Source organism: Castanea sativa, chromosome 3, assembly GCF_040712315.1.
Source record: "Castanea sativa cultivar Marrone di Chiusa Pesio chromosome 3, ASM4071231v1".
NCBI lineage: Eukaryota > Viridiplantae > Streptophyta > Magnoliopsida > Fagales > Fagaceae > Castanea > Castanea sativa.
The window spans coordinates 16362710-16388818 of NC_134015.1; the positions used below are offsets into that span (position 1 = coordinate 16362710).

At 32.2% G+C, this 26109-nt stretch overlaps 2 protein-coding genes across 3 annotated transcripts; one reads left to right on the forward strand and one right to left on the reverse strand.

Moving 5' to 3' along the window:
* Positions 1–5891: 5891 nt before the first annotated feature.
* LOC142628237 (photosystem II reaction center W protein, chloroplastic-like) lies at positions 5892–7009 on the reverse strand. The gene is made up of 2 exons (XM_075802297.1): positions 6765–7009; positions 5892–6340 (listed from the first exon to the last, which is right to left on the reverse strand). The coding sequence occupies exons 1-2, from the start codon at positions 6859–6861 to the stop codon at positions 6018–6020; spliced, it is 420 nt and encodes a 139-aa protein (XP_075658412.1). The 5' UTR covers positions 6862–7009; the 3' UTR covers positions 5892–6017.
* A 7855-nt stretch (positions 7010–14864) lies between these two features.
* On the forward strand, positions 14865–25503 carry LOC142628166 (E3 ubiquitin protein ligase DRIP2-like). 2 transcript variants are annotated; one of them, XM_075802190.1, is made up of 7 exons: positions 14865–15417; positions 20292–20391; positions 21079–21424; positions 21563–22068; positions 22166–22216; positions 23493–23565; positions 25168–25503. In XM_075802190.1, exons 1-7 carry the CDS (start codon positions 15303–15305, stop codon positions 25339–25341), a joined length of 1365 nt encoding a protein of 454 aa, XP_075658305.1. In that variant the 5' UTR covers positions 14865–15302; the 3' UTR covers positions 25342–25503. The 2 variants fall into 2 exon arrangements, with proteins under 2 accessions (XP_075658305.1, XP_075658306.1); XM_075802191.1 differs by having other exon boundaries at positions 14868–15417; positions 21103–21424.
* Positions 25504–26109: the final 606 nt, after the last annotated feature.

Genomic DNA, 26109 nt, shown 5'->3' on the forward strand with positions numbered 1-26109 from the left:
AACCAAATTTACCCCATTGACCAGTTCAATGGCCCCAACTACAAATGGAATTTCCCTATGAAATTCGGCCCAAGTGTCTTATTAACCCGGCTGAACGAACTCACCATCATCGTAGAACTCAAAGCACACAAAAAATTTGGCATCAAAGACATCGGTAATGTTCACGTGCCCATGAAAGAACTGCTTGACAGCCTTGGTTAATCAAAGGATAAAAAATGTTGAGTTATAGCGTCATAACCCCATCTGGAGAAGCCACTGGGTTACCATATTTTACATACGAGTTTAGTGAAAAGTTTACTATAAATAGACACAATGTGGGATGGCAGGTCTAAGATTTTCTTTTTTTTAGGAGTCAGTAAAAAGATGAATCTCATGTAAGAAAAAAATTTTATGGTTTACATGATTTCTTTATTACAAATTTATTCATAATGAAAGGAAATAAAAAATAAATTATAAATTTATTTGACATATTGCTTCTTAATACAATTTTTTTTTTTTTTTTAGGTCAAAACGATAGAAAAATTTTCACTAAAAAAATGAATCAGTATACTAGCAAGGCCCATCCAAGTCAGGGCTTAAGTGGATGGTACTAAAGGATTACAAAAAATACGTGCATTAGCTCTAGAATAAAGTAGCTCAGTGCATGGCACTTAGGCGTTGGTATCTTCACACAAGCCATTCGCCACGTCTAGAATCACCTTTGGATGAGTTTGGAAGTGTTCGAAATAAACTTTATTTCTCTTGAACATATCAAAAAATAAATACAATATTGAACATACTAATTATATTCTTCTAAAAAATAACATACTAAATATTCTTGCTAAGATTAAATCCTAAAAATCGTCTATTTTTTCTAAATTTAATAAATGTATTGATAATTTTTGTTAAGTTAACTTTAATTATTACAATTTAGAATGCTTTTATTTATTATTTTATGTTTATTCTCTTTTACAATTGTTTTATTTAACAATTCAACTCAACTTTGACAATATTAGTTTTTGTAATTGTATTAAAAAAAATTGTTGTGTTAACATTTACTTTTTTCATCATTCAATCACTCATTTACCCCACGCATCTTGTCTAATTTTTTATTATTATTTAAAATCACCCATTATCTAATTGTTTAATTGTCTTTTAGAGTTTTAGTGTTACATTTGCTACCCACTAATTGACTGGTAGTCTAGCACATGGCCCCAATCCCCACTCAAGAAATAACAAACTAAAAATTAAGCACATTCAGAAACAACCATTCTTTTCATAGTTCGGTCAAAAATATAAATTAATTGAGAAATTCTACATTGAGAATATTTTCACAACACTTTAACAACCAATTTCGGCTCATAACTCCTTAACATTTTATATGTAAAATCTATATATATTACTCCCATTTTTTTTATAACATGCACATGGTAAACTAGTGCTCTCTACATTGACACAGCTGAAGCACGTCCTCTTGTCAATTAGTCTAGGTTTAAAGCCTTTTTGAAGTAGCATAAAGTTGCTATTCTTGCAAAACTTTCTTGTAAGAGCAACCACATCAGTCCATGGATAGTCTTGCAAAATACAAAAAACAGCTATTTTTACACATTTTAACCAAAAAGTAATATCAGGTTACAAAATTCAAATTAATAAATTAATAAAAAAATAATGTTGATGTGAAAAATTGTAATGATTTCAAAGCTTATGTGGCAAGCCCTCATAAGAGTCAACAAAAAATCAAAAGTTTCAGTTTTATAGTATATATAGATTTGGTATTTTTGGGAATTGTGGATGATTGATTATCGTAGAGGTTTTGTATTATTCTATTTGGAAATTAGGATTTGCATACTGTTTGTTTGGATGATGAGAAAATATTGGAATGGATGATGAGAAAATATTGGAAAGAGGTACATTTTTTTTACACAATTTATGTATTTTGGAGATTTGGTTTACTTTTTAAAGGGTTTTTTAAACTATTTAATTTTTTTTTTTTTTGAGAAGGAACTATTTAATATATTGGTCTACCATAATTGAAATTACATGACATGATTTGGATCAACTAGTACACAAGATTTGCTCATGTGATATTTAAGGAGCACATCACGTTACATTTTTTAATAAAAATAGCATGTAACCCGCACAATGCATAGAATTTGTTAAATGTTATTAATATTATTTTTCTAATTACTTTTTAGAGTATCATCAACAATGATATTATCCCAATTAACTAGCAATGCCTGAATGAACAAAACATATCAATATCCTTGTGAAGAGAGGCCAACCACATCACCATACATTTGCAATAACATTGATAAAAAAAAAAAAAAAAAAAGGAAGTGCGTTGAATTGAAGTAGTTTTATTTGCATCTTTTTTTGGTAAAAATATTTGAGCCATGTTTTGGGTTTTTGGGGACTATTTCTTATTCTATTATAGTAGTAGCATGTTAGATATGATTTAAAATGAAGTAGAAATTTAGTGTTTTAGAGACCTTTGGGCTTTGGCACTTGAAAGAGGTAAGAGAGGGATAAATATTAGGTATTTGTGTTTGATATAAAGATGAACAACCTCTTTAGATAAGCATAAGGAAGGTAAAAAAAAAATCCCTTTAGAGATCAACGGGATCTATTACAAGTAATTAGGTGGTTTTAGTAAACTGTTCCACCATTCACTTTTGCTTAATAGTATATTAGAAAGTCATTGTCAAAAGAAGTTGATCAACCTGAACATTTTACTAATAGAAAAGTAACTTCCACCTCTCATTGCTAGAATTGTAAGTTGTACAATTCATGTAGAAAAATAAAAAAAGCCAACTCTCTTATGTCTGCCACTGTCCCGAGTATCAGAATTTGGTTACTTTGTAGATTTATTTTGCTGGTTTGAGTGATATTTTCAGTACAAATAAAGGATTCAACTTGCACTTTTGCTGGACTTATTATTCCTCGCGGCTGATGCTTAGGAAACACTCATATAATAGATAATTGCTGAGGCCACCATACCAGCAGTTGGCAGGCTCATGGAATTCATCCGTTCTCAATAGACAACCTGGATATGGATGACTTGGATTCTGATTTTGAGCTTGGCATCGACAGCAGTGTGGAGATAGTCTATGCACTGTGATCTCAATTTATTTGGAATTTGAAACAGACTTGCTTCTGCAAAATAGTATAGTTCTTTGGGGCCATGGCTTGGGAAGATCTAAGAGAATGTGGTGTCGTGTAGATTAGAATAGATCAGACCTTAGGTAAGTGCATCATGTTAGTCTTAGAGTCCGTTTGGATAGAACTTATTTTGCTGAAACTGAAAACTGAAAACTGAAAACACTGTAGCAAAATAATTTTTAAATGTGTGAATAGTACTATGGGACCCATTTTTAATGAAAAAGTTGCTGAAAAGTGAAATTTGTGGGACCCATGAACAGTGCATTTGTGCACTGTTCATGGCTGAATAGTCAAATCTTGCGGCTGGGTTTTAAAAAAAAATAAATAAATAAATAAATGAAGCAAAACGCGGACGTGGGACGCAGACGTGGGATCCAAACGCCCTCTTAGTTGTGCTCCTTAGATAAGCTTTTAACTCAAAAAAAAGAAAAAAAGTTAACTACATATTTGGTCTCTAACTTTTACACCATATTTCACTTTGGTCTCTAACCTTTCAATGTCGTGTCAATTTGTCTCTGTCGTTATATCTTGGGTGCAAATTGATGACATGGCAAATGACCAAAATAAATTTTAGTGTATTGTCACATTAACGAAAGTTAATTTTTTATTTTGGCCATTAGACGAGTCATCAATTTTCTTCCAAAAAATAATAGCTAGGACTAAATTGACATGGTACTGAAAGGTTAGGAACCAAATTGACAAAATTGAAAATTTATGGACCAAATTAAGATATAGTGTATAAAATATGGACTAAATATGTAGTTAACCCAAAAAAGATTACATAAGCTTGAATTGTATTTTCTCTTAACTTTAAAAGGGGTGATGGTATCATGTCAGTTTCCATTTCCTAAATGAGTTGGTCATTATTATTAATGAATTTAATGCCAAAAGATTTCCTTTTAAAAGTTAAATTTGAAGTTGAATAAAATTTGGCAAGTGATAATAGTATCATAAATATTGACTATTGGTCATGTTTCCAAATTGGAAAGAGATTTGGTGGTTAAGTTTTCAAATTGGAAAATTCAAATTACATTTTCTAAATGAGTTGGGCCTTATCATTAATGAATTTGATGCCAAAAGATTTTCTCTTAAAAGTTAAATTTGAAGTTGAATAAAATTTGGCAAGTGATAATAGTGTCATAAATATAGTTGTCAAAATGTGAATCATATCGCTAATCAATTTTTTATTTTTCCGTATCATGTATCGTACGGTATCGTGTATCGTAAAATACACAAACATTTAATAAAATTTATAAAATATTATAGATATACATATATAAATGGTATATTTATTATAAATTTTAAATATATTCAACTAATGACTAATTTATTCATCACTTATGTAATATTTAACAAGCTAACTAAGTATATCAAACTAGCATGTGATTATAAAATACACATTCAAATTGCTTAAATTCAAAAGTGATAATAATATATTACAAATGACCCAAAAATAATAGTCCATCATATTGTCTAATAAACCTCATGGAAGTCAATGCTATCAACATGTTTATCATTTTGCAAACTTATTTCTTCATTAAAATTTTCTTTATCATCATTAAGATTTACTATCTCTTTTTGTTCTTTTTATTTTAGTAATTAAAAAAAAATTCTTCTAGGCATTCTAGTTTCTTGGACTTATAAAAATAACGACAAGAATTAAAAATAATTATATTGTCAATTAATATCTTATTCACAGTATAGAAAATAAATTTGCAAATATTAAAGTAAAGTGTAAGTATATACTGTATAGTCCAAATTTTATAGGAGAAAGAGATGGGAAAAAAACTTATGAATATGTTATTTTATTAAGCCAAATTAAGTAACTTAATAATTTTGTGTTAAAATCAAGTCTAACAACTTGTTAGATTCATATAAAAGTACGAATTTTAACCCAAAAAAAATCATTTTAAAGCATTTGTCTATGTATCGTACGATACATTCAATTTTACAATACGATACTATTCATACAATATGCACACTGTATCGTATAATTCATGAGCACTTATGATACGCCTATACAAAAAGAAACTTTTTACACATGAATGCATGAAAAGATATGTATCGTACAAGTGATTTGGTGGAGTTTCCAAATTGGAATCAGATTTGGTATCAATGCCAACGTTATAGAAAATAACTCAAAAATAACAAAAGACCCAAAAATATCAAAAGACCCAACGGCCAAAAAAACAAAGAAACCCGACCCAAAATTTCAGCAACCTGTCGGGTGGATCAATCAACCATGCAGGCTGGTGTGTGTTTTATCAGGTCGGGTCGGGCCATGGGTGACTCCAAACCCGACCCAGCCTGCAACTTGCTCACCCCTAGTCTTTACCTCTTTCACAAGACAAATTTTTGCTCCTAACTGATCACACACAACAAAGCTACACCTTGAATAAGGGATGTCACACCTCCTAGTTACTTATTTTCTTTTCAATATGAAACTAACTCATATAATAGAATTAGACCATCCTTATTATTCTTCTAACCAATGTGTGGGATTTCAAAACCTATAAAGAATTCTCTAACTTCTCTTCTCATGGGCTGAACTCAAATAAGAGAAACCATCATAATATGGAGCAAAAAAATGAAATTCAATATCTGAGCATCAAAGTGCCGAAATGGGGATTCTATGAGTTGATTGACACTTTACCGTTTGGTCAAAGTATTGGTCGGCATTTTCGTTCCACAGTTTTTTTTTAGACATGAAGGCCTTTCTCAACATAAGAAAAAGAAGCTAGCTTCTCACATACTTTCAAAGAAGTTGCAGTTTATACTAGCATGACTAATTGGATCAAAATGGTTCAAAAGCAATTACATCAACAGCAAATTGTCCTTTTTCCCACTTCAAATTTTCATTTACATAGATTGGATCTCGCTTAGAGAGACAACCCGGACTCCTCGTCCTCTTCTAGGGTGGAAGTGTAGATAAAATAGAATGTCCAAGTTAAACCAAACATACCAAATAATATCCACCCAAGAAGGTTATTGCTCAATCCAAAGGGAAGTCCTGTTCCTTCAGTGGTCAGTCTGTCATCAACCAAAGCCATGGCTGGGCCTGCGGTTGCAGTCACAACCGATGCTGCAGCCATCAATGATGCAACCATGCTAGTGTTTGAGATTGAGCCTTTGCCACTTGCTGATGATGTCTTCTCCACCATGCTGCACCTAACCCCTCCTCTTGTAACCATTCTTGGCAACCCTGTTAAACAATCAACCACACACTGTGACCAACATCCAAAAAATTTATATATATACTTCAATTTGCTTCTGTATCCTTGGCCATTATTCAAGCAACTCTAACATGTTTTTCTTATCAATTAAAACATCAATTGTTAAAGTAACTATCAAATTAATTATGAAAGATTTCATTGCAACCAAGACCATGATAATAAATATATACTACAAGGACTTCTAACTATCTTATAATTCCAGTACAATACTTAATGCTCCACATAGTAGTAACCAAAATCATTTTAGCTACTCAGGAAGCATTTTTGACCTTGTCTCTATCTGAACTGTGATTGCACTTACTGATGCAAGTAAAATTATGAGGGAAAATTCAATATATATATATAGATGGAACTGCAATAATGTATAGTGACCTATGAACCAAGAAATCTCACCAAGGACAGGGCTTGACTGAACCCCACTTGACCCTTTGAGCACAAGACCAGTACCAGGTGATAACTTTGCAAAGTTAGTTGTTGTTATTGAAGCCATTTTTTCAGAACAAACAGAAGAAATGAAGAAACTAGTTCAGACAAGAGAAGAAAATTATTCTGTCACATCACACATGAATTGGGAAAGCATGGGGAATTATTGTTAGTGGCATATAGCTAGTGTGTGTATGTTACATGAACCACTCAATATGGATGAATGGATAGCCTAGCTTTTTATATCCGTGATCTTGAGGCACCAATCAGTGCTCTCCATGTGTCACTTTCCTAGTGGTAGGTTAGCATGATTAATAATTGAAAATTTTCATTTTAAGTCAGAATTGTTAGGCTATATATATATATAGAGTCCGTTTGGACATGGGTTTGTTAATTCCTACTTTAGGACAGGAATGCCCATTCCATATATAGGGCGGCGGTGGCATAACCTGTGGCAAAGAATGATTTTTCTCCAATGAGTGCGAACACTTAACTCATAAATAAACAAATAAATGGACTTGATGTTGATTTGGAAATGAAAAAAAAAAATCATTTGTTATAGTATATTATAATTAATGTTTTACTCACTATCCTTAGCACCATTGAACTTACTTGAAAAGTATCTAATATTTCTGTGCGGAAAATAGTGATTATTATAAGATTGACTAGAACCATTTGATACTTTTCTAATATTATTATGATCATTTAAAATTTTGATGGTAGCTTAATTGATCTGTTGTCCAAGACTAGTGGGGAAATTCTCGAAGTCAGCTTCAACATGGTTTTGATTTAAATAATTTCGTGCTGTACTATTACTAATAGTTTGTTAGATAAAGGGGTGTAGCTCTAATTTTAGTTTTGTCTTGATAAATTCATCAACATCTGGTTTAAAAATGATAATTTAATCAATTTCAACATGCTTTTTCTTTAACCAATTCCAACATTTTTAATAATATAATTTCATATTTTTATTAATTAACAACTAACATGAATTTTATACAAACTAATAAGGAATTCAACTAAACTTACCAATAGTTGAACTGATATGATATTAAATTAAAAAATTCATTATTCAAAATCTATACGTTAAACGCCCTAATATAATCAATATCAATTCAAAAAATCAAATAACTACAATATGTTAGAGCATAAAAGTGAAGGGTGATCAGTGATCACACCATAATATGGTACACTTTCACTCATGCAATAATCCTCTACTTGGTAGATGTCGAATGGTGGTGTCCCACTCACATTTCAATAGAAGATTAATTTAAACATTTAAGTTAGTTGTTTACTATGTTTGATAGATAAGCACACCTATTAGTGAACAGACAAGAAAAAAAAAAGGAGAAGAAGAAGAAGCATATTTTCATTCTTTCTATATATTAATAATATCCCTAAAAAAATTTATAGGATTTTTCAAAAACTTTCTCAGAATTGACCTAAGTTTTTTTTTTTTTTTTTTTTTCAGTGAATGCAATTGTTAAGAAAAGAGAAGTGTCAAAACTCATTTATACTTTACATATTACTTTTTATTTTATTTTATTTTTTCAAATTTCACTGAATGCATGAAGTAAATGTGGGGCTCAGGCATAACAGTTCATCTGTATCTGGGCTTATTATGTCAACATTGTTGGTGCTTTCTTCAAGCATGCCAATTGCCATATATAGCTAGAATCTGCCAATTTAGCTGAGGGAAGCTGTAACAACCCGTTGAAGGAAATTGATTGCTGGTTTTTGTACCGTTAACAATATAGAAAGATTCCCCATGGAGATGCATTTGAATTAATGTAAAAGTTCTTGGAAAAAGTATACGAAAATCCATATAATGACCACCGACAGTGGTCATAACAAATCAAAATGTTGGGGGATGTTTTATATTAAGAAATAGCAACTTAGTGAGTTTTAGTTAACTTAATTAATAAAATTTTTAACAGTTGAATAAGAGATTTAAGATTTAATTCTTGTCTACACCAAAACCGATTGATGTTTGTGTCTAATAAAGAGTACAATCATTAAAAGTAGATTTCATAGGATGAAATTTTATCAAAAACCAAAAAAAAAAAAACCAACGGAGAAATAACAATCTAATTGTAATTGGACTTTCTGATTGGTGGACAGTCACAATATAAGGATTACAACAAAGATATATTTAAATCTAATCTGTTCAATCTCAGGGGATTAATTCTAATAATAATCCATGAATTGATCATGAACAAGTTCTTCATGAAATACTGGGTAAATCCAACAGTTTATACTATATAGATAAAGCATATCCAAAACAGACAAAGAGGCCAAATAATAATTGGATTTTTTGAAGCTACAAGGCCAAATTTAGAATATTTTAAGGCTGGCTGTGTTTTGTCCATTAAGAATTGTAAACTATTACACAAATTTAGTATAGAAAATTATATGTCGTTAAGTATCCTAACCTTATGTAACAGTTTACAGTTCTCAAGATGTTGTCCTGATTCAGGAGTCAGGGTTTAAAGAATGCATAAAGACTAGTCAACACTGCAGCCTACATTTCTATTTCCTTAAAAGAATTCCCCTCCCTTTTTTTCCTATAAGGAATTAAGGAAAATTGACAAGTTTTATAAGGACCGAAATATCAAAATGTCTTTTAATGATTCTAAAGGAATAATTCTAGACTAATAATAACTTTAATGATTCCATATAATTAGCATGATAATTAGCATGAGAACTATTATAGCAGCTAAATCCTAAAAAGACTCTTTTCAGAATTGACCGATTAAAATCAAACTTACCTCCTTTAGAATGAACCTAACAAAATATTGTGTAAAATAATATCTAATGGCTGTGTGCACGCACATAATATATTATGAGTAATGTTACAAATACAAACAATTTTACAATATTTTTACAACATTTTTACAAAGTGCTGATATGACTTTAGCATTTTTTAAATAGTTACTGTAAGTAAAAATGTGATGTTAGTGATGGATCCATATTAAAACTAGTAAGAATTCGTTATATCAGCAATTTGTAAAAATATTGTAAAATAGTTTGTGTCTGAGCATTACTCATATATTATCACTAATATGTTTTAGCTAATTAAAACAAATTGTAAATTTCTTAAATTATTTTTTAGAAAAAATAAAATAAAGAAAAATTATCAAGGAATATGATTCGCATGCATGCATGCATGCATAAGATGTTTATTATGCTCTATTTCTAAAATAATTAAAAGCATATGTTCTTCAATATGTTCTATTATTGCATGACATTGAAGGCTTGTGGTGGGCCACGTTAGCCGAAAGGGTTAATGTAGGACATCTTCTTCGGTTTGACTTTGCAGCCCAGGCATTATGTGGTCTTTTGCTCAGGTGAGATTCTTTCAAATACAGGCCTGCCTTGACATAATAACCAACCAATCCAGTTTAATCATTAATGACTACATGCTTGGGCAGATAGCTAATTGTCCAATTTTTTAAAACCAATTTTGAATTGAATATAATAAATGTGAGAAAATAAAAAGTTTATATCATTGACACAGTCACACAGAAATCAAAATCACCCTGTTTTTGAAGTTTCTGAGTGCATTTGCAGGTGTAGCATATTTTCATTTTAAATTATTTTGTTTAAATTTTAAAATAACGAGGTAGACCAAAATATAGGTATATAAGTTATAATTGTATTTATTTTTGAGACACACAAAAATATATATAACTGTACCCATGTAAAAAAGTACAACTTTTAAAAAAATGCTACTGTAAAGAAGCCAAAGAAGTAATACCAAACAGCTTTTTAAAAGGAGCCACAAAAAATAATAATAATAATTTGAGAACAAAATTTAAAAGAGATTCATTCGTTTCTCCCTGTCAATGCTTCACTGCTCGATAAAAAGGACAAAAATTCAAATCCTTCTTCACATGAAAAATACTTGTTACAGTTTTAAAGTCCCAAATTGTCTAGGAAGATGACCTTCGGCTTCATTTCAAGTCATTTCCAAATGACTATCAAATCCACAAATTTTCAATCCCTTTTGAGCAGTAACAAAATTTGGCATTCATTTTTAGATCGTTGAGAGAGTTTCCAATGTTTTTGGTCTATCATGTTTAAAGATAAATCATGATGACATTTTGTGCAATACTAATGAATTTTTTTGTATTTTGTTTCTCATAAAGCTAATTAAAGAGTAGGTTTTTTTTTTTTTAAAAGTAGAGTTTTAACCTTTTTTTTTAAAGTAGAGTTTTAACCTATGATGTCCGCTTATGTAATTTTTGTTTTTTATCATCAAATCAAAACACTAATCGGTTTTTGGTATAAGCGGAGATTGTACCATAGATATTTTATTCAATCATCAGAGATTTTACTAGTTGAGCTAATTAGAAGTTGTTTAAGTCTTTAAGGTTGAAACATTCTGAAAATAGCAAAACTGTCATGAATTTTTCTTTTAATAAAAAAATCGACAGTTACAATGGGAGAGAGGGGGGATTTGGAAATTGAATACCTCTGTTGAAAATACTAATAAGTTTCTATTCAGCTACATGGTTATTCGCTATGTCATGAAATTTGTTTTATTAACTTAAAAATGTTTATTAGTATGATTATTTATTTACACTACCACTCCCATAGCCCATTTCAACTTTTCTTTATTTATAATTCTCTCTCTTCTGGTTAAGTTTTTATGTTCTTGTATTGAATAAGAGATATGGAATTTGACCCGTCTAAAAAAAAAAAATTAATAGGTATATTGACCTGATGATAATGAGCCATCATTATAGAATAGACGTCATAAGTTGAAATACTATTATAATAATTATTCTCCCTCTTAAAAAATAACTACCACTTTTTTTTTTTTTGAAAGAATATAAAAAGAAGCATTTTAATATCAATTTTTATTTTAAGTCGAATGAATAAAGTATGAAAAATAAAAAAAATTATATATTAACATATAAAAGGAAACATTTCAATATCAGCTTTTATTTTAGTAAGATTTATGAACGGATTGAATCCATGTTATTGTGTTGATTTAAAAAAATGATTATGTATAAAATGTTATTTCAATTCATAACACAAACATTTTGTTAGATTAAAATACCCTATTATTAAATGGGTTATGTGAATTGTATCGTGTCAACTTGCTTAAAAAATATGTCGTGTTTAGATCGAGTCTTGACACGATCAGTAAAAGTGTCATATCTTTCATAATATATATAGCTGAATACTCATGAATTAACACAACACGTAAACACGAATTGTCACCACTACCTTTAATCCAACATAGTACCCTTAAACATAAAAAGCAAGTTGTAGTAGATAATTTGAAAGCTCCTTCCTTTGAGAACCTCAACACTCCACTAAATTTCATTTTTGTAACAGTAATTAGGATTATGTACCATCTCATGACCACCTTCCACACCTTCTTAGGAACAGTCAAAATATTAGATAATCTCTGCTCTTTATATTTTTTATGTAGTAAACACATTGGATTTAGCTCCATTTTTATCAACTTGTCTTGAGTTGTTAACGCATTTCTCACATTTAGGCTTTAGCAAACATAGGAAACAATTTTTGGGTATTGCAAAAGAGAACCATATTAATCTCCACCAATAATCAATAGGATAAAGGATTCTGACCTCATCCTGATCTGATACACAAGAAAAGTCCCCTAACTTTAATTGAAGCCATTGAATTGAATCCTTTGATTCTATCTTCACATTATAAATTTTGCTTTAGATCCTAACTAGATCATTTGATTTGGCCAGTACCCATTGCCACAGACTTTTTTTTTTGGGGTACAAAATAGTTGATAACTTTGCAGTCAATGACCTGGCATCATCATAGATGACTTCAAAACCGTAGTACATGCATCATCTAGATGCCAATTATCTTACCATTGAAATATACTGTTGCATTTCCCAGGCTTATGCTTTGTGAGAGGCCTAATTTTACTCAGCTTTAATCTTCCATCCTTACTTAACGGGTTCCCTTAAGACAATTGTTAATGAACTATTCTAAGAAAAATTTTAATTCCACTTACATGGAAAATATAAAAAAACTATCAAAAAAGTCAATTGTTTTTTTCTTTTCTTTTCCCTTAAAAAATTTCTAAAAATATTTTCTAAATTAATGTCCTTAGAACACCCGTTAACATTTCCCTTAAAACAATTTACTATCGAAAGCTCCTCCCTTTTAACAACTACTCGTGCTCCCAAGCTACTCAAATGGAGCATGCTAGAGTAAATAAATTGTAGATATGTTTAGTTGCAACTTTATTCCACCCACAAAGCTCTTTTTAAATATAAACCCCATTCCCTCTTAGGAGCACATACCCAAGCTACCCTTGGCTTGTCATTCATCTCTCTTATATAGAAAATTCAAAATTGTTACTCTTACACAATTATTTTGATAGCCTTCTTTGGAAGGATAGAAGTATGAACACAAATTTTCTATCATAGAGATGATAATGCTCCCCGTCCATATCACCGGGGGCCTACTTATTTTTTAATTTTTACATTAAAGATTTGTAGTTTGCAACTTTTTTGCCATTATGTAAATCAATTTTTTTTTTTTTTTGAGAATGGTATGTAAATCAAATTATTGCTTGTATTATACAAAATTATTTTTTTGCCATCAGACTTGCTTTCAAAACATTTGGAACTTAAATAGTGAGCACCTCTTAATATTTTTAATGTAAAAGTCTAAATTCAAATTCCTTTATTTCCTGTTGTAAGTATGGAATTAAAAAAAATTACAAAAAAAGAAAATAAAAGAAAAACTAAGAGCGCATAAAGGGCAATGTGTCAATCTATGGACCCGCTATGACACAGAACTCTCAAATTTTCAATGCTGTCGACATAAAAGACCTTGGTTCAAAAATTTTGGTCCAATAAACTTATTATATTCTATAAAGTATTGCTTATAAAAACCAAAGATTTATTATAGAGGAGTATTGAGTTCACAATATTTTTACAATACTTTCTCAACAAATCATAAGTTATAAGTTGTTATTAGTTTAAATTTAAATTAATAAAACAAATTACTTTTTTATCCACCTATAACAACCAATAACAATATATCACTTAGAATTATTGTAAAAGTATTATGAAAATATTGTAGAGGTAACATTTCTTTTTATTCTGTTCTTAGCTAAAATCTTATTTATCAAAAGTTTACATTAGCCATTACCCTTCAAATTTTTTTTATTTTAAATCTTCCATGTTTAAATAAAAGCTTAACAATTAACATTTAAAAATATTGCTTTCATTTCTGCGTGTGAAATACGAATATACAATGCATTATTATCTCATTTCTACGTCAGCGTGTGCAATACGAAAGAAAAGGTGAAAAAACACAAAAAGACAAACAAGCAGAAAAAACGAAGAAACAGAAAAATGTAAAAACGCGGAATAAGGTAAGGTTTGAAGATAAATAGAACACGTGGGTTCCAAATTTTTTGTCATCAAATGAAATTCGGGATTCAAAATCTGTTTACACAAAACAAAATTAATTAGTGTTTTATTATTTCTTATAAAAAAATAAGAATTTTTAGTTTTTTTTTATAGAAAGAATAAAAATTTAATCCAGGAAAGTGTAATTACATTCTCTAAAGTACATTTTGCTAACAAATGAAAATTTCTGTTACTTTATCTTCGAACATAAAAAGAACTCAACTTTACGAAAATCATGGATGAAAGACAACACACCGGAGAAAATCGGAACTACGGAAGAAGAAGGTGGGGCTTATTCACTTATAGCTCAGGAGATAATCCGAGAATCACTTTTAGGAATAAATTCACTTATAAAGTTTGAGATTCAAACAGGTTTATTTCAATAATTAATTAGTATCTTGACTTAACGATTTTTTGCATAAGTTAAGATTCTTACCTTTGTACCCAAAAAAAAAAAAAAGGAAAGAAAAAACAGAACAACGTGTGAACGGCGCAGTTACTTATTCTTACCTTTTTACCCAAAAAAGAAAAGAAAAAACAGCAGTGTGTGAACGGCGCAGTTTATCCACAACGCTGAAGTATGGAGTGAATTTCAAGTTTAAACTCCCTAACTCTCCAACTCAAAGACTTCAATACACTTCACGCAACACACACGCACTCAAAAGTCGTCTTTTTATTACACACATACACACTTCTTCTTCACAGTACCATAGTAGTATATTTTATACATTTTCTTACATGTTTCTTTCATCCAAAACAACAACAACAAAAAAAAATAAAAATAAAAAACAAACAAACCTTAAACAAACGCCTCCAAAATCCCAACAAACCAAACCTCCCCCAACGTAATTTTGCCGCAAAACAATGAAACAATCCAAACCCCATCTCTTAATCTAACCCCAAAAACCCGTCACTTTGTTCACACACACCCAGATCCACAAAAGTCCTTGCACGTCCAATTATTCAATGACACCAAAACTTCTTCTTCTTCTTAAATTCCATGCCTTTACTGTTGTTTTAGTTTAATGCTGTTTAGCTAGAGAGAAATTGAGAGACTTTTTTTGATAGAGAGAGAAAGAGAGGGTGTGTGATGGCGAGTCAGGTGGTGAAAGTGAAGAGGGAGACCGTAGAGGCATGCATGACGTGCCCGCTTTGTAACAAGCTCTTGAAGGAAGCTACAACCATATCTTTGTGCCTTCACACGTGTGAGTCTCTTTGGTCTGCCTGTGTTTTGGGCTCAAATTTGTTCAATTTTTGATCTGGGTTTGTGCTTGTATTGCATATTTGTGATCTGGGTTCTTCATGCTTTGTGTCAATTCTTGAAATATGCGGTGGGGAAATGGGTTTTTCTGTTCTTGATTAGTGATTTGCATATTATGGATTTTGCACTTAGTACGTCAAGTTTGTGTGGCTGTGGCTATTTGTGGATTTTGCAATTACATAATTGCAATTATAAATTTCTTACGTGTGGATTTTTCAATTGCGTTCTAATGTTATTCACTCTTTTCCAAAAAAAAAAAATTCCTGATTTGGTTTGGACTATTCTTGTATTGCAATTTGTGAACTTTATTTGTCATACAGGTATTGTTGTTTATTTGTTTACTTTCTCTGCCTGGCTAGTTTAGATTTCTTAAATATTTGGTATACTTATTGATTAAAATCATAAATCCTGGTCGAAATGTTGTGAATTAATAATGAATACGGCTTCTCTGGCCTGTCTAGAAAAACATGCATTGTTGTTTTTTTGTTTACTTTTCTGCCTAGCTTGTTTAAAATTGTGATCTAGATCTTGTTTACTTGATATGGTATGGGCTAAAATCATAATCCTGGGTGAAATATTGTGAATTAATGACTATGGTTTCCCTACCCCGACTAAAAAACTATATGTTGTTGTTTACTTGTTTACTTTCTATAGGTGCTTTAAAAGTATGATTTAGGTCTTATTTATTTGGTATATTATTGATTAACGTTATCCTGGTTGAAATTTCGCGAATTATTAGTGACTATGGTTTCCATAGCCTGACTAGAAAACTATACGTTGTTTATTTACTTACTTTCTCTGCCGAGGAGATTGTAGGTCCTATTTATTTGGTATATTATTGATTAAATTCATAGTCTTGGATTAAATTCTGCCAATTAATAATGATTAATGTGTTTAATTTTTCTTCTGAGCTAGTTAAAATGTATGATCTATGACTTACTTATTTGGTATGTTATTGATTAAAATCATATTCCTTGTTGGAATTCCATGACCATCTTTGGAGAAGGTCATTAATGTGAAATATGGAGAAGAATGTGGGATGGATGCTTAAGAGGATTAAGGTTTCATAGAGTTTTTTTTTTTTTTTGGGGGGGGAATTATAAGAGAGGGATATTGGAATCCTTCTTTAACTACTTAAAGTACAATGTAAGAGAAACTAGAGTGAGGTCTTGGACAAATACATGTTGTGGCGATCATTCTTTTAAAGGTTTCTTTATGGATTTCTATGCTTTATCTTTGGATAGGACACTTCAGTGGCCTCTTATCTAGTCAACCTATCTAAAGGTGGGGTTAGGCTTTGGAACCCTCAGTTCATTTAGTCTTTCCAAGATTGAGAGTCGGAGTCAGTGGGAAATCTATTTGAGCTGCTCTGTAAAAGCATTCCCTTGTATTTGGGTGAGGATCGATCTTTGTGGAAGTTAACAAAGAATGGGATATTTGAGGTTTGTTCATATTATAATGTCTTCAGGGATTCCACAGGTTACTCTTATCCTTAGAAGAGCATATGGGGTGCTAAGGTCCCATGAAAGGTTGCATTTTACTTGAACAACAGCTTTGGGAAAAATCTTGACAATTGAAATCTTTGTAAGAGGCATTTATTGATAGTTGATTGGTTTTGTATGTATAGAAGGAATGGAGCATCTATTGACCATCTGTTGCTTCATTGCTCAATCACTACAAATATTTGGGCTTTTTTTTTTTTTGCTTTGTTTGGGATAGTTTTGGTGATGCCAAAATCTGTGATTGATTTCCTAGAATGTTGGCAAGGACACTTCTGTCGTCATAAGGTTGCTAAAGTTTGGCAAGTTAATCCATTATGTATATTGTGGACGCTTTGGCACAAAAGTTGTAGGAGGAAATTTGATGGCGTTGAGCAACCAACTTTTGTAATTGAAGAGTTTCTGTTGAGGTCCTTGTATGATTGGATGGCTGCCTTTTGTGGCATCCCCTTGATGTAATGTTTTGATTTTATACATTTTGACTTTGTGTATATATGATTGTATTCTTTATGATGGATAGACACACAACTCTTTTATGTAATTTTCCGTTCTTTTTAAATAAAATACTTATATAAAATTTCATGAATTACTAGTGAATATGGTGATCTTATATTTACATGTTTTCCCTAGCTCAGCTAGAATATTATACGTTGAAAAAATTTAGAATGTACTACACAATAACTAATACAAGATCAATGATTAATATGGATCCCCTCTCAATCAAAGTTTTTGGGGTTGATTAGTTGAGCCCTTGGACAGGCTTCTAAGTTCTTTTTTGGGTCTGAAAACTCAAGTCTGAAGTCATATTTATTCATCTCCTGTTTGAGGAATATCTGACTGCAATAATTGTGTTTGCAAATTGACGATGATATGTCTTTGTAATTTCTTTTCGAGGCTTTTATTTTCTCTTTCTCATCAGAGCTGTTAGGCCATCCAATCTATGTAGTGTTTATTTACATGTAAAATGATATATCAATCCATGGCTTCATGTCTTGGTCAGAGTTATCATACTAAATAGGATTGGGTTATCTTCTCATCAACCGAGAGTTCAGAAGTCCTGCTTTTTTCTTTTTAAATTATAGAAAAGGTCATTATTAATTGTAAGTTTGATACTCTTATGAATCCTCTGACAATTAGATAGAGATTCAGATATGATGCATCCTTTCACTAGACTTGATAATTTGATATATTCTTGCACATTGTCTTTTAACTTTTTTGGTCAATCTTGTTAGTTGATTCAGGATACATCCCAATCAGTACTTGTGAAGTCAATTGTTATGCATAATGATATTTCGTATTCTACAAAGCTCCAGTGAATGTGACTTTACCCTTTAAGAGGTCAACTACAATGATCTTTATTATAGGTATAGGATTGCTACTAGATTGTTGTATCATTCACTAGGATCAGTTTTTTTATGGTTGTTGTACTCTGTTTTCTGTTTAATATGTCACCCTTAATTTTAGTGATCCACTGTTGGCCATCCATACTACATTCCTGTCTTTGTAATGAGTTATTGATCTGATTTGCCTGGCTCAGTTCATTTGTTTTTTTGCTTTTGAAAACCATGGTGTAGGGCCCATCCATAGGACATATGAAGATCTTAAGCTTATGCTATATGTCTGGGAATCCATTGCTCATCCTCAATATGTATGTCTAAAGTTTACAGATACTAACCAAGGGCTGTTCAAGGCCATCCTTTTCAAACATGAGAACGTTAAAGTGATGTAGGATCTTTAGAAATTCAGAACAAACTTAGGATTCTTGATGATATCTCAAAGGGTTCTTGAATAGGGTTTGATATAAAGGGTTTAGGTAGGGTTTATCTCTCTTTGGTTGCTGGAATTGGTTTGGAAAGCATTCGTCTAGCATTTGGAATCTAGCTCTATTGTACTTGATGTGATGCATTTGGAGGGGGCGGAATTGGCAGACGTTTGAGGACATGGAAAGCTCCAACGACCAACTGCTGGCTTCTTTCAGTGGCTCCCTTTTTGATTGGTCTAGGGTTTAGGGACTCACCTTTAGTGATTTTCTCCCTATGTTCCTTAGTTCTCTCCTTTGTAATTAGTATCTTCTCTTTTCTTATTTTCTTTTTCTGTAATCTTTAATCTGCCTTATGTCTTTTTCCATGAGGTAGTCTTTTTGAATATAGATCTTTATTACTTATAAAAAAAAAAAAATTTGGTGGCTATTTGGTGTTAAAAACGGTGAATAGAACAAGAAACAAAGTGAGATAAACCCTAGGCAATCACACCAATGTTTCCTAAACAATCACACTTAAGAAGAAGACAATCACACCCTCAAAACATAAAATAAGTTGCTGGAAATTTATTAAATTTAATCTCTCTATTGTTGTTGACTACAATCAAGCCTTTATACAGGCTTTTGCTAGAGATTGTCCTAGAAAGATTAGGACTCCTATATAGTCTATTCCTGTAAAGACTAGGACTCTTAGTAACAATGAAAAGTAACTAAGAACTTCTAAACTAAACACTAAAGGGACTCAGAACATACAATAATACTGATGGGCCTCTAGTACAGCCTATTACAGCCCAGTCTTGAAAACATGGAAATTAAAATAGTAGTCAATAACAATGTAAAGAAGCTTAAAATATACTTAAAGCTGAACCAGCAACTTTCTTACCTAAAGAAACTTAATGCTAGGATTCAATAATAACTAAAGTTATCTATGAAAGGTGCCAAGGAGGCCCCACATCAAAACTAGACCACAATTCTTGAATCTTTTGGTTTTTAATCCTGTTCTTCCTTAAACTCTTTGCTGGCTGCACTGTAAAGTTCCCAATGCCAGCTTTTGTGAATATTTCAGTACAATTGTTATTGTTTGTGGCAGGGACTGCCTGCTATGGCAGTCATCACCACCAATGTCAGAAGGAAGTTGTCATTTTCTCTAATCGTTATGCATTGGCTGTGAACTATATGGTTCTGTTGTAACTGTTAGGCTGCTTTTGAAAATTATAAAGATATCTTTCATAGGATAATTATGTTCTTATGAATTGCTAGTACATAAGAGATTATTTTCTGATTAGAAAGGATAATCTTATCTCTTCTTATCAAAAAATTAAAAATAAAAAAAGCTCATCATTCATCTCAATATGGTCTTTCTATTCTGGTTGGCTTGACAGTGTTGAAGTACTATTTATTTCTTCTTCTTCATTTTCTTAATATGTGTTAGATTAATTTCAACACTATACATTATCACAGTATTGAAAAATTTAAATGCTAAAATTTTTTATCTCCTGGAATGTTTTTGGCTCTGTCTACAATCACATCTGACACTTATAATTTCAAACTTCAAACCAGTTTGCAGGAAGTGCATATATGAGAAGCTCTCAGATGAGGAGATGGATTGCTGTCCTGTATGCAACATTGATCTGGGCTGTCTTCCGGTGGAGAAACTCAGGTTAGTCCTTTTGTATATTTTATGATCCCTCTCTCTCGATTTGGAGCATTAAGTAATTGTTGAATTCCTTGTATGTTTTTCAGGACTATAAGTAGGGGCATATGGATAGAATTGATGCAAAATATCTATCAGATTGGGCTCCATCTAATTTTAAGAATTTTTTTGAGAATGAAAGGGTTGCTGGATAAATCACAATCACATAATTAATCTAGGCTTGCCCTTACTGTTTAGCAATTTATATCAAATTAATTCCTTAAAGGACAAAGATGATACTTGTAACATTACTGTCAGCTCTACATCATGGTCTACTTCTAGTTGTTCTACCCAGCTTTTATAGTTTCATTTTAATGATATGCTGGTTCTGCCATTTTATATCTTCCTATTATAGACAGAGCCAGAAATTCCTGCTAGCATATCATTTCATAGAGGCTGCATGTTCATCTGAAAATGGTTCTAAACAAAATTATGATTGTATGATGTTTGAACTGCTTAGAAAATTAATGCTTTTTCAATACCATAATTAATGTTATTCTTGTTTCTTCTTTGTTTCAAGTTAGTATAATTTTTTAGATAGGCCTGCATAGTTCCAGATACCATTTTTTCAATTGTAATGTTATGTGTATGCCAAAATAGATATAAAGATGTCTGCATGTGCTGATGCTTTGTGTTGTCTTGTGTTCACACTAGAGGCTTTTCATTGATCATATGCAGGCCAGACCACAATCTGCAAGATATAAGGGCCAAAATTTTCCCTCATAAGAGAAGAAAAGTTGAAGCCCCTGAAGTTACACCTACAAATTCACTGCCAGTTAAAAGAAAAGAGAGATCACTATCTTCATTGGTGGTCAGCACTCCCAAAGTGCCGATGCAGACTGGCTTGACTGGAAGGAGAACAAAAGCTGCGAGAAAAGCTGCTATACGAGGTGGTTTTGCTGTTGAGGAACATACCAAGAAAGAAGATTCTGCAGAGGATCATCCTGTGAGCTCCAGCTCACATGATTCTCAAAACAAAATTACTCGAAATAAAAGGCAGGTAAAGGAAGACATATGTTTGATCCCTTGTGCTTGTGTGACTTAAAATTTGATTTTGTTTCTACTTTTAAACTTTCCTCTAAGGCAATTACATCCTTGTACTGTATTTAGAGTTCTAAAACATTATGAAATGTTGCAGAATTTTTCAGTTGCTGAGCCTTCTAATGAGAAAAAGCATAATGAAGACACAGAGAATGATGTGGAAATAATTGAAGGAAAAGCTGATCTGTGGACACCCTTGAACTGTCTTGTTGAAGCTGCGAACAGAACCAAGTCCTCTAAGTCAAATTCACAAGGGCCATCCCTTGCCAAATCAGAGCAAGCCAGTGCCCATGATAGTGAAGTATATATGTCTGAAACCAAAGCCAGAGCAGAATCACCCAGTGTTCTTGACAATGAAGTATATATGTCTAAAAGCAAAACAAAGGAGAATGGACAAAATACGAAAGCACAGGATGAAAATAATGGAACAGCCTTAGTTCCAGGACCTGTGAAGCGTAGAAGGTTGCGTGCAGCCAGTCGAAAAAGCACAGCGGCATCTGGGAAGCTTCACCCCTCAGCACAAGCCATGCTAGATGTTGCAGGTTCTAAGCGCAACAGGAAAAATAGTCCAATTTGGTTCTCATTGGTTGCTTCTGAAGACCGGTAAAATTCTATATTACCATGTCATTATATGGTTTTCCATTTTTCTGGGATTTTATTATGGTTATTTCATTAATGTTTTTCAAATACAATTATATAGGAAAGGAGATGTTTCCTTGCCACAGATATCTGCATGTTACTTAAGGATAAAGTGAGTATCTTTGGTCCCATTTCATGCTTTGAGGTTCTACCATGTCAACATTTTTAGTATATACATGTGTAAATGTGTGACTAGCTGATACAAAATGCAGGTTTGTATTACATCTGTTTAGTGCTAATATGGATTAGGTTGAGGCCTATACCTCAGTAAAGAAATATTCAGTGATTAGCATTCTGGAAAGTATCTGCAACTGTGCTCTCTCTGTTAATTTGAGGAAATGATTCCACACTACAGGTGTAAGAATAATATGAAATTCTAGAAATACCTAGTTTTGTTATCACAAGCTTCATAGCTCCAATACCTGAAAATCAATCTATCATACATGTTATATAAGCCTTTTTTCTGGTGTGGTTGGGGGGGGGGGGGGGGAGAGGGGTGATCGAATATGATAAGGGGAGGGATTTTCTTTTAATAGAATCCTGTAACATGAGTGAGCTGTAATGTCCAAAAGAAAAAAAAGATGGCTGTATTTTCTCCTAGGTCCAAGGGAATTTGGAATGTGTTTACCCTTAATTTGATATGATAAATAAGATGATCTTTAGGTTATATATGTTCTCAATCTTCAAATATCTTGATTACGAGTATTCTGAATGTAATATATGCAAGCAAGTGGTTTTTCTTTTCATCTACTTCCATGCATCACTGGTCGTGTTATTTTGCCATTATTGGGCACAATATTGTGACCATGCTGTCAGTTTGCATGACTTGGTTAGAGTAAAGAGTGGTATCAAGATTATGTTTTATCTGCTGAATAAAAGAAATTTTCTTTTCATAATAAATAACTGAATCCATTTGGACTTATAACCCCCCCCCCCTCTCCCAAAAAAAAAAACCCATTGGATACATGTAGAGGGGTTGAAGCATCATGGTTTAGATTCTGGAAAAGCTTTTTTGTGTTTAGGTTGGGAATCTAGGAATGAAGTAGGATGAATGACTGTCTTGCCCTCCACCTTGCTTTTACAAGGGAATGAGTTGCCATTTGAACTAGAACTCATTGGTTGTAGCATATTCATTATGACTGTCTTCATGTATGTTTCCTTTTTTTTCTTGAGTACTCTCGGTCTTACCTAGCTTGGTGTATTAAAATTTGAACCATTACATAATTGTTAATCAATGGTCTAATGTTGATAGTGTTAAAGTTCATAGTTGTAATTTTTGCAAAATGGTTTGTTCAAAGAAGAATGATGAAGTTGGCAATTGTCTTGGAGATTGCTATGCTCATCAGTAAAATGTCTTATGTTTTGTTGACTCTATTTTTCTTTAACAGGGATGGAAAAATGCCTGTATCATTTATCCAAAAGTATCTTATGAAGAAACTTGATCTTACCAGTGAAGCTGAGGTGTGTACATCTTCCTTGCCTTGCCAGAAACCTGAGGATGTCTGGATGTTGTTTTTCTGTATGATTTTTATTAAATATATTTTTGGTTTCTATCAAGTGTTGCTACTTGCTACATATGACATGTCTTCTTCATTATTTTTTGCTGAAATCATGAAAATAAAAATGAAAGCAAAAATTTGCTTAAGCAATATTCAGCTTGTGTCTTCCCTGGGGCTTTACTTTACACCAACTGTTTTAAAGTATTGATTTATGTTGGTATTATAATGCATCTTTTGGGCCTAATATATTTCCTCCTGAAGACAATAAAAATAATAACAACTTAATGTTTTCTATTGAACTGCCACATATATGTATTAAGAGAAAATGTGAAAGATGTCCTTTGTAGTCACTTGTTAGCCTTGGTTCTTTACATTCTACAGTTGTTTGTTGTCAAGTTTTCCTTACTGCAAGTTGTTTAAAGCCCCACCATGTTTCATGGTACTCAATAGTAAAATAATGATCAAAACTATTAAATATTTGAAGTTATAAGTTAATATCAGCTTAATATAGTGCTAATTATTTGGATTGACCATTTATCCTTTTTTGCCATTTAGCTCTATCTGGCACCATGTTTTCGATTTTATCCCTAATGATTATGCCTTTCCTCACTCTCTTTAAATTGTGTTCTATTTGCACTTTCCTATGTCCTTGGTAGTGTTTTCCATTTAAAACAAATCATTCCTCCATACTGGTGCATTTATTGGTCTCGAAGGGCATGTACAAAACATTTTGACTAGCCAGTCTTACCAGGATCTTTGCTGCTCTTAACCTCTAGAAGTTGTTCCCCCCACCCGCCAGCCCCTAAATATTGCTCTCTAGCCTGGAGGCCTATTTAGTTTAGTCTAAGTCTGTTGTGCCAGGGACGAATAATAGGTTGGGAGTGCAGGGGCAAAGGCCCCCACGGTTTTTTTTTTTTTTTTGGAGTATACATATGCTGTGAACCCTATTTGTTGTTGATAATGAAAAATTTGCACCATTTCTGTGAATGTAGGCACGCTAAAATTCTTTCCGTTTATTTCTTCTCCCTTTCTCTTTATTTCTCACTATAATGCTTAGCTTGACAATCACTTCATCAATGGACTAGTTGTTCGCTAATATAAGAATGTTTGTGGTGTGGATGCTACCTGATTAGGATGTCTGATTCAACTGTATTTCAAGGATTTATGGGATTTAGCCTTGAGCATTGTTAATAAATCACAAAAGACATGTAAAAGTCTCAATTGTTGTCATGGCCAGAAGACTAATACTTAGTTTTAGGGTCTCAGTGATGGAATGTGTGATTTCCACCAGTCCCCTGGCAGTTGCACTATGATGTTTGTGTAAATTTCAAACTTCTTTGAGTAAAAGACATGTTTTGTAGGCAAGTCACCTGGAAAATGTCATTTGTCTTCAGGTAAGGTAATCATTCGTAGCAAAGGCACCTAAACGACTACTTATTTGTATGCGTGCGGTGTATTAGATGAATGTTCACCACTTGACAAGGAAGCAATGAGTAATGATACTTGTGATAATTCAGGGATATATTGTCACTTATATTTTTAGTTTTTATTTCTTTGATTGTAGGTGGAGATAATGTGCCGGGGTCAGCCAGTGGTGCCAACGTTGCAACTACAGAATTTAGTAGATCTGTGGTTTAGGACAGCATCAACTTCGAAAAAAGTACCGGCATCTGTTGGCTCTTCTGCCAAGGACTTTGTGATGGTCCTTTCATATTGCCGAAAAGTCCAAACCCCTTGAGAGAGAATTTTTTTTCTTTGTTGTCTTGGCAATATACATCTTTAGTTATCCAAGTTGCTTGGATTTTTTATAGCTGCATTGACTACAAGGTCATTTGATCCATCATGTATGTTTGTACCATGCATGTTTTTATATGAATAAAGATTTAATTAATTTTGTTACATTAGATTGCTGCACCACCTACATTGTTGAGCCTCTAATGGTCACTCTATGGCCCTCGTTGGTTTAGTTTATTTTAATTTTATAAAAGGAATATACAGTTACTCGTGAAGAGTCTGAATTTGGTAAGAATGAGGTGTAAAACTCATGTTTTACATTCAATAAGAGATTATCTTTACAAATGTATTTTTTTTGTACAATATGAAGATAAGCTTATCAAAACACACTAATGTCTCCTTTGGTTACTTCCTTCGGCTGATCTTATTTCCAACCTCATCATATTTGATAATATGCTTGCCTAGAGGAGCCTTTCTACTGTTTTTAACTGTAGATTATTTTGATTTAAAACGCTTCAGGATGATATTAGTGGCAGTGTGCTCGCATAGGCCTTCTAAAGCTTTAGCATGCACAGCTTTTTTTTTTTTGCTGTATTGCATGCACAGCTTGCATGCCTCAAATGTTGCCCTTGCTATATCAGTTCCCACCGTGAATTTGTTGCATGAAAGAGTTATCAAACACTTTTAATATAATAATAAATTTCTACCGAAAAATATATATTATAATAATAATAATAATTGATAGTGAGGGTCCAAATCCTTTACTTTAATG

Bases quoted from the DNA above. Each gene is read 5' to 3' on its own strand.
- LOC142628237 (XM_075802297.1), bottom strand. From the start codon at position 6,861: ATGGCTTCAATAACAACAACTAACTTTGCAAAGTTATCACCTGGTACT. The intron at 6,341-6,764 runs GTGAGATTTCTT...ATTGTTTAACAG, and splicing joins TCAGTCAAGCCCTGTCCTTG to GGTTGCCAAGAATGGTTACA.
- LOC142628166 (XM_075802190.1), top strand. From the start codon at position 15,303: ATGGCGAGTCAGGTGGTGAAAGTGAAGAGGGAGACCGTAGAGGCATGC. The intron at 21,425-21,562 runs GTAAAGGAAGAC...GAAATGTTGCAG, and splicing joins TTACTCGAAATAAAAGGCAG to AATTTTTCAGTTGCTGAGCC. The intron at 22,069-22,165 runs GTAAAATTCTAT...ACAATTATATAG, and splicing joins TTGGTTGCTTCTGAAGACCG to GAAAGGAGATGTTTCCTTGC.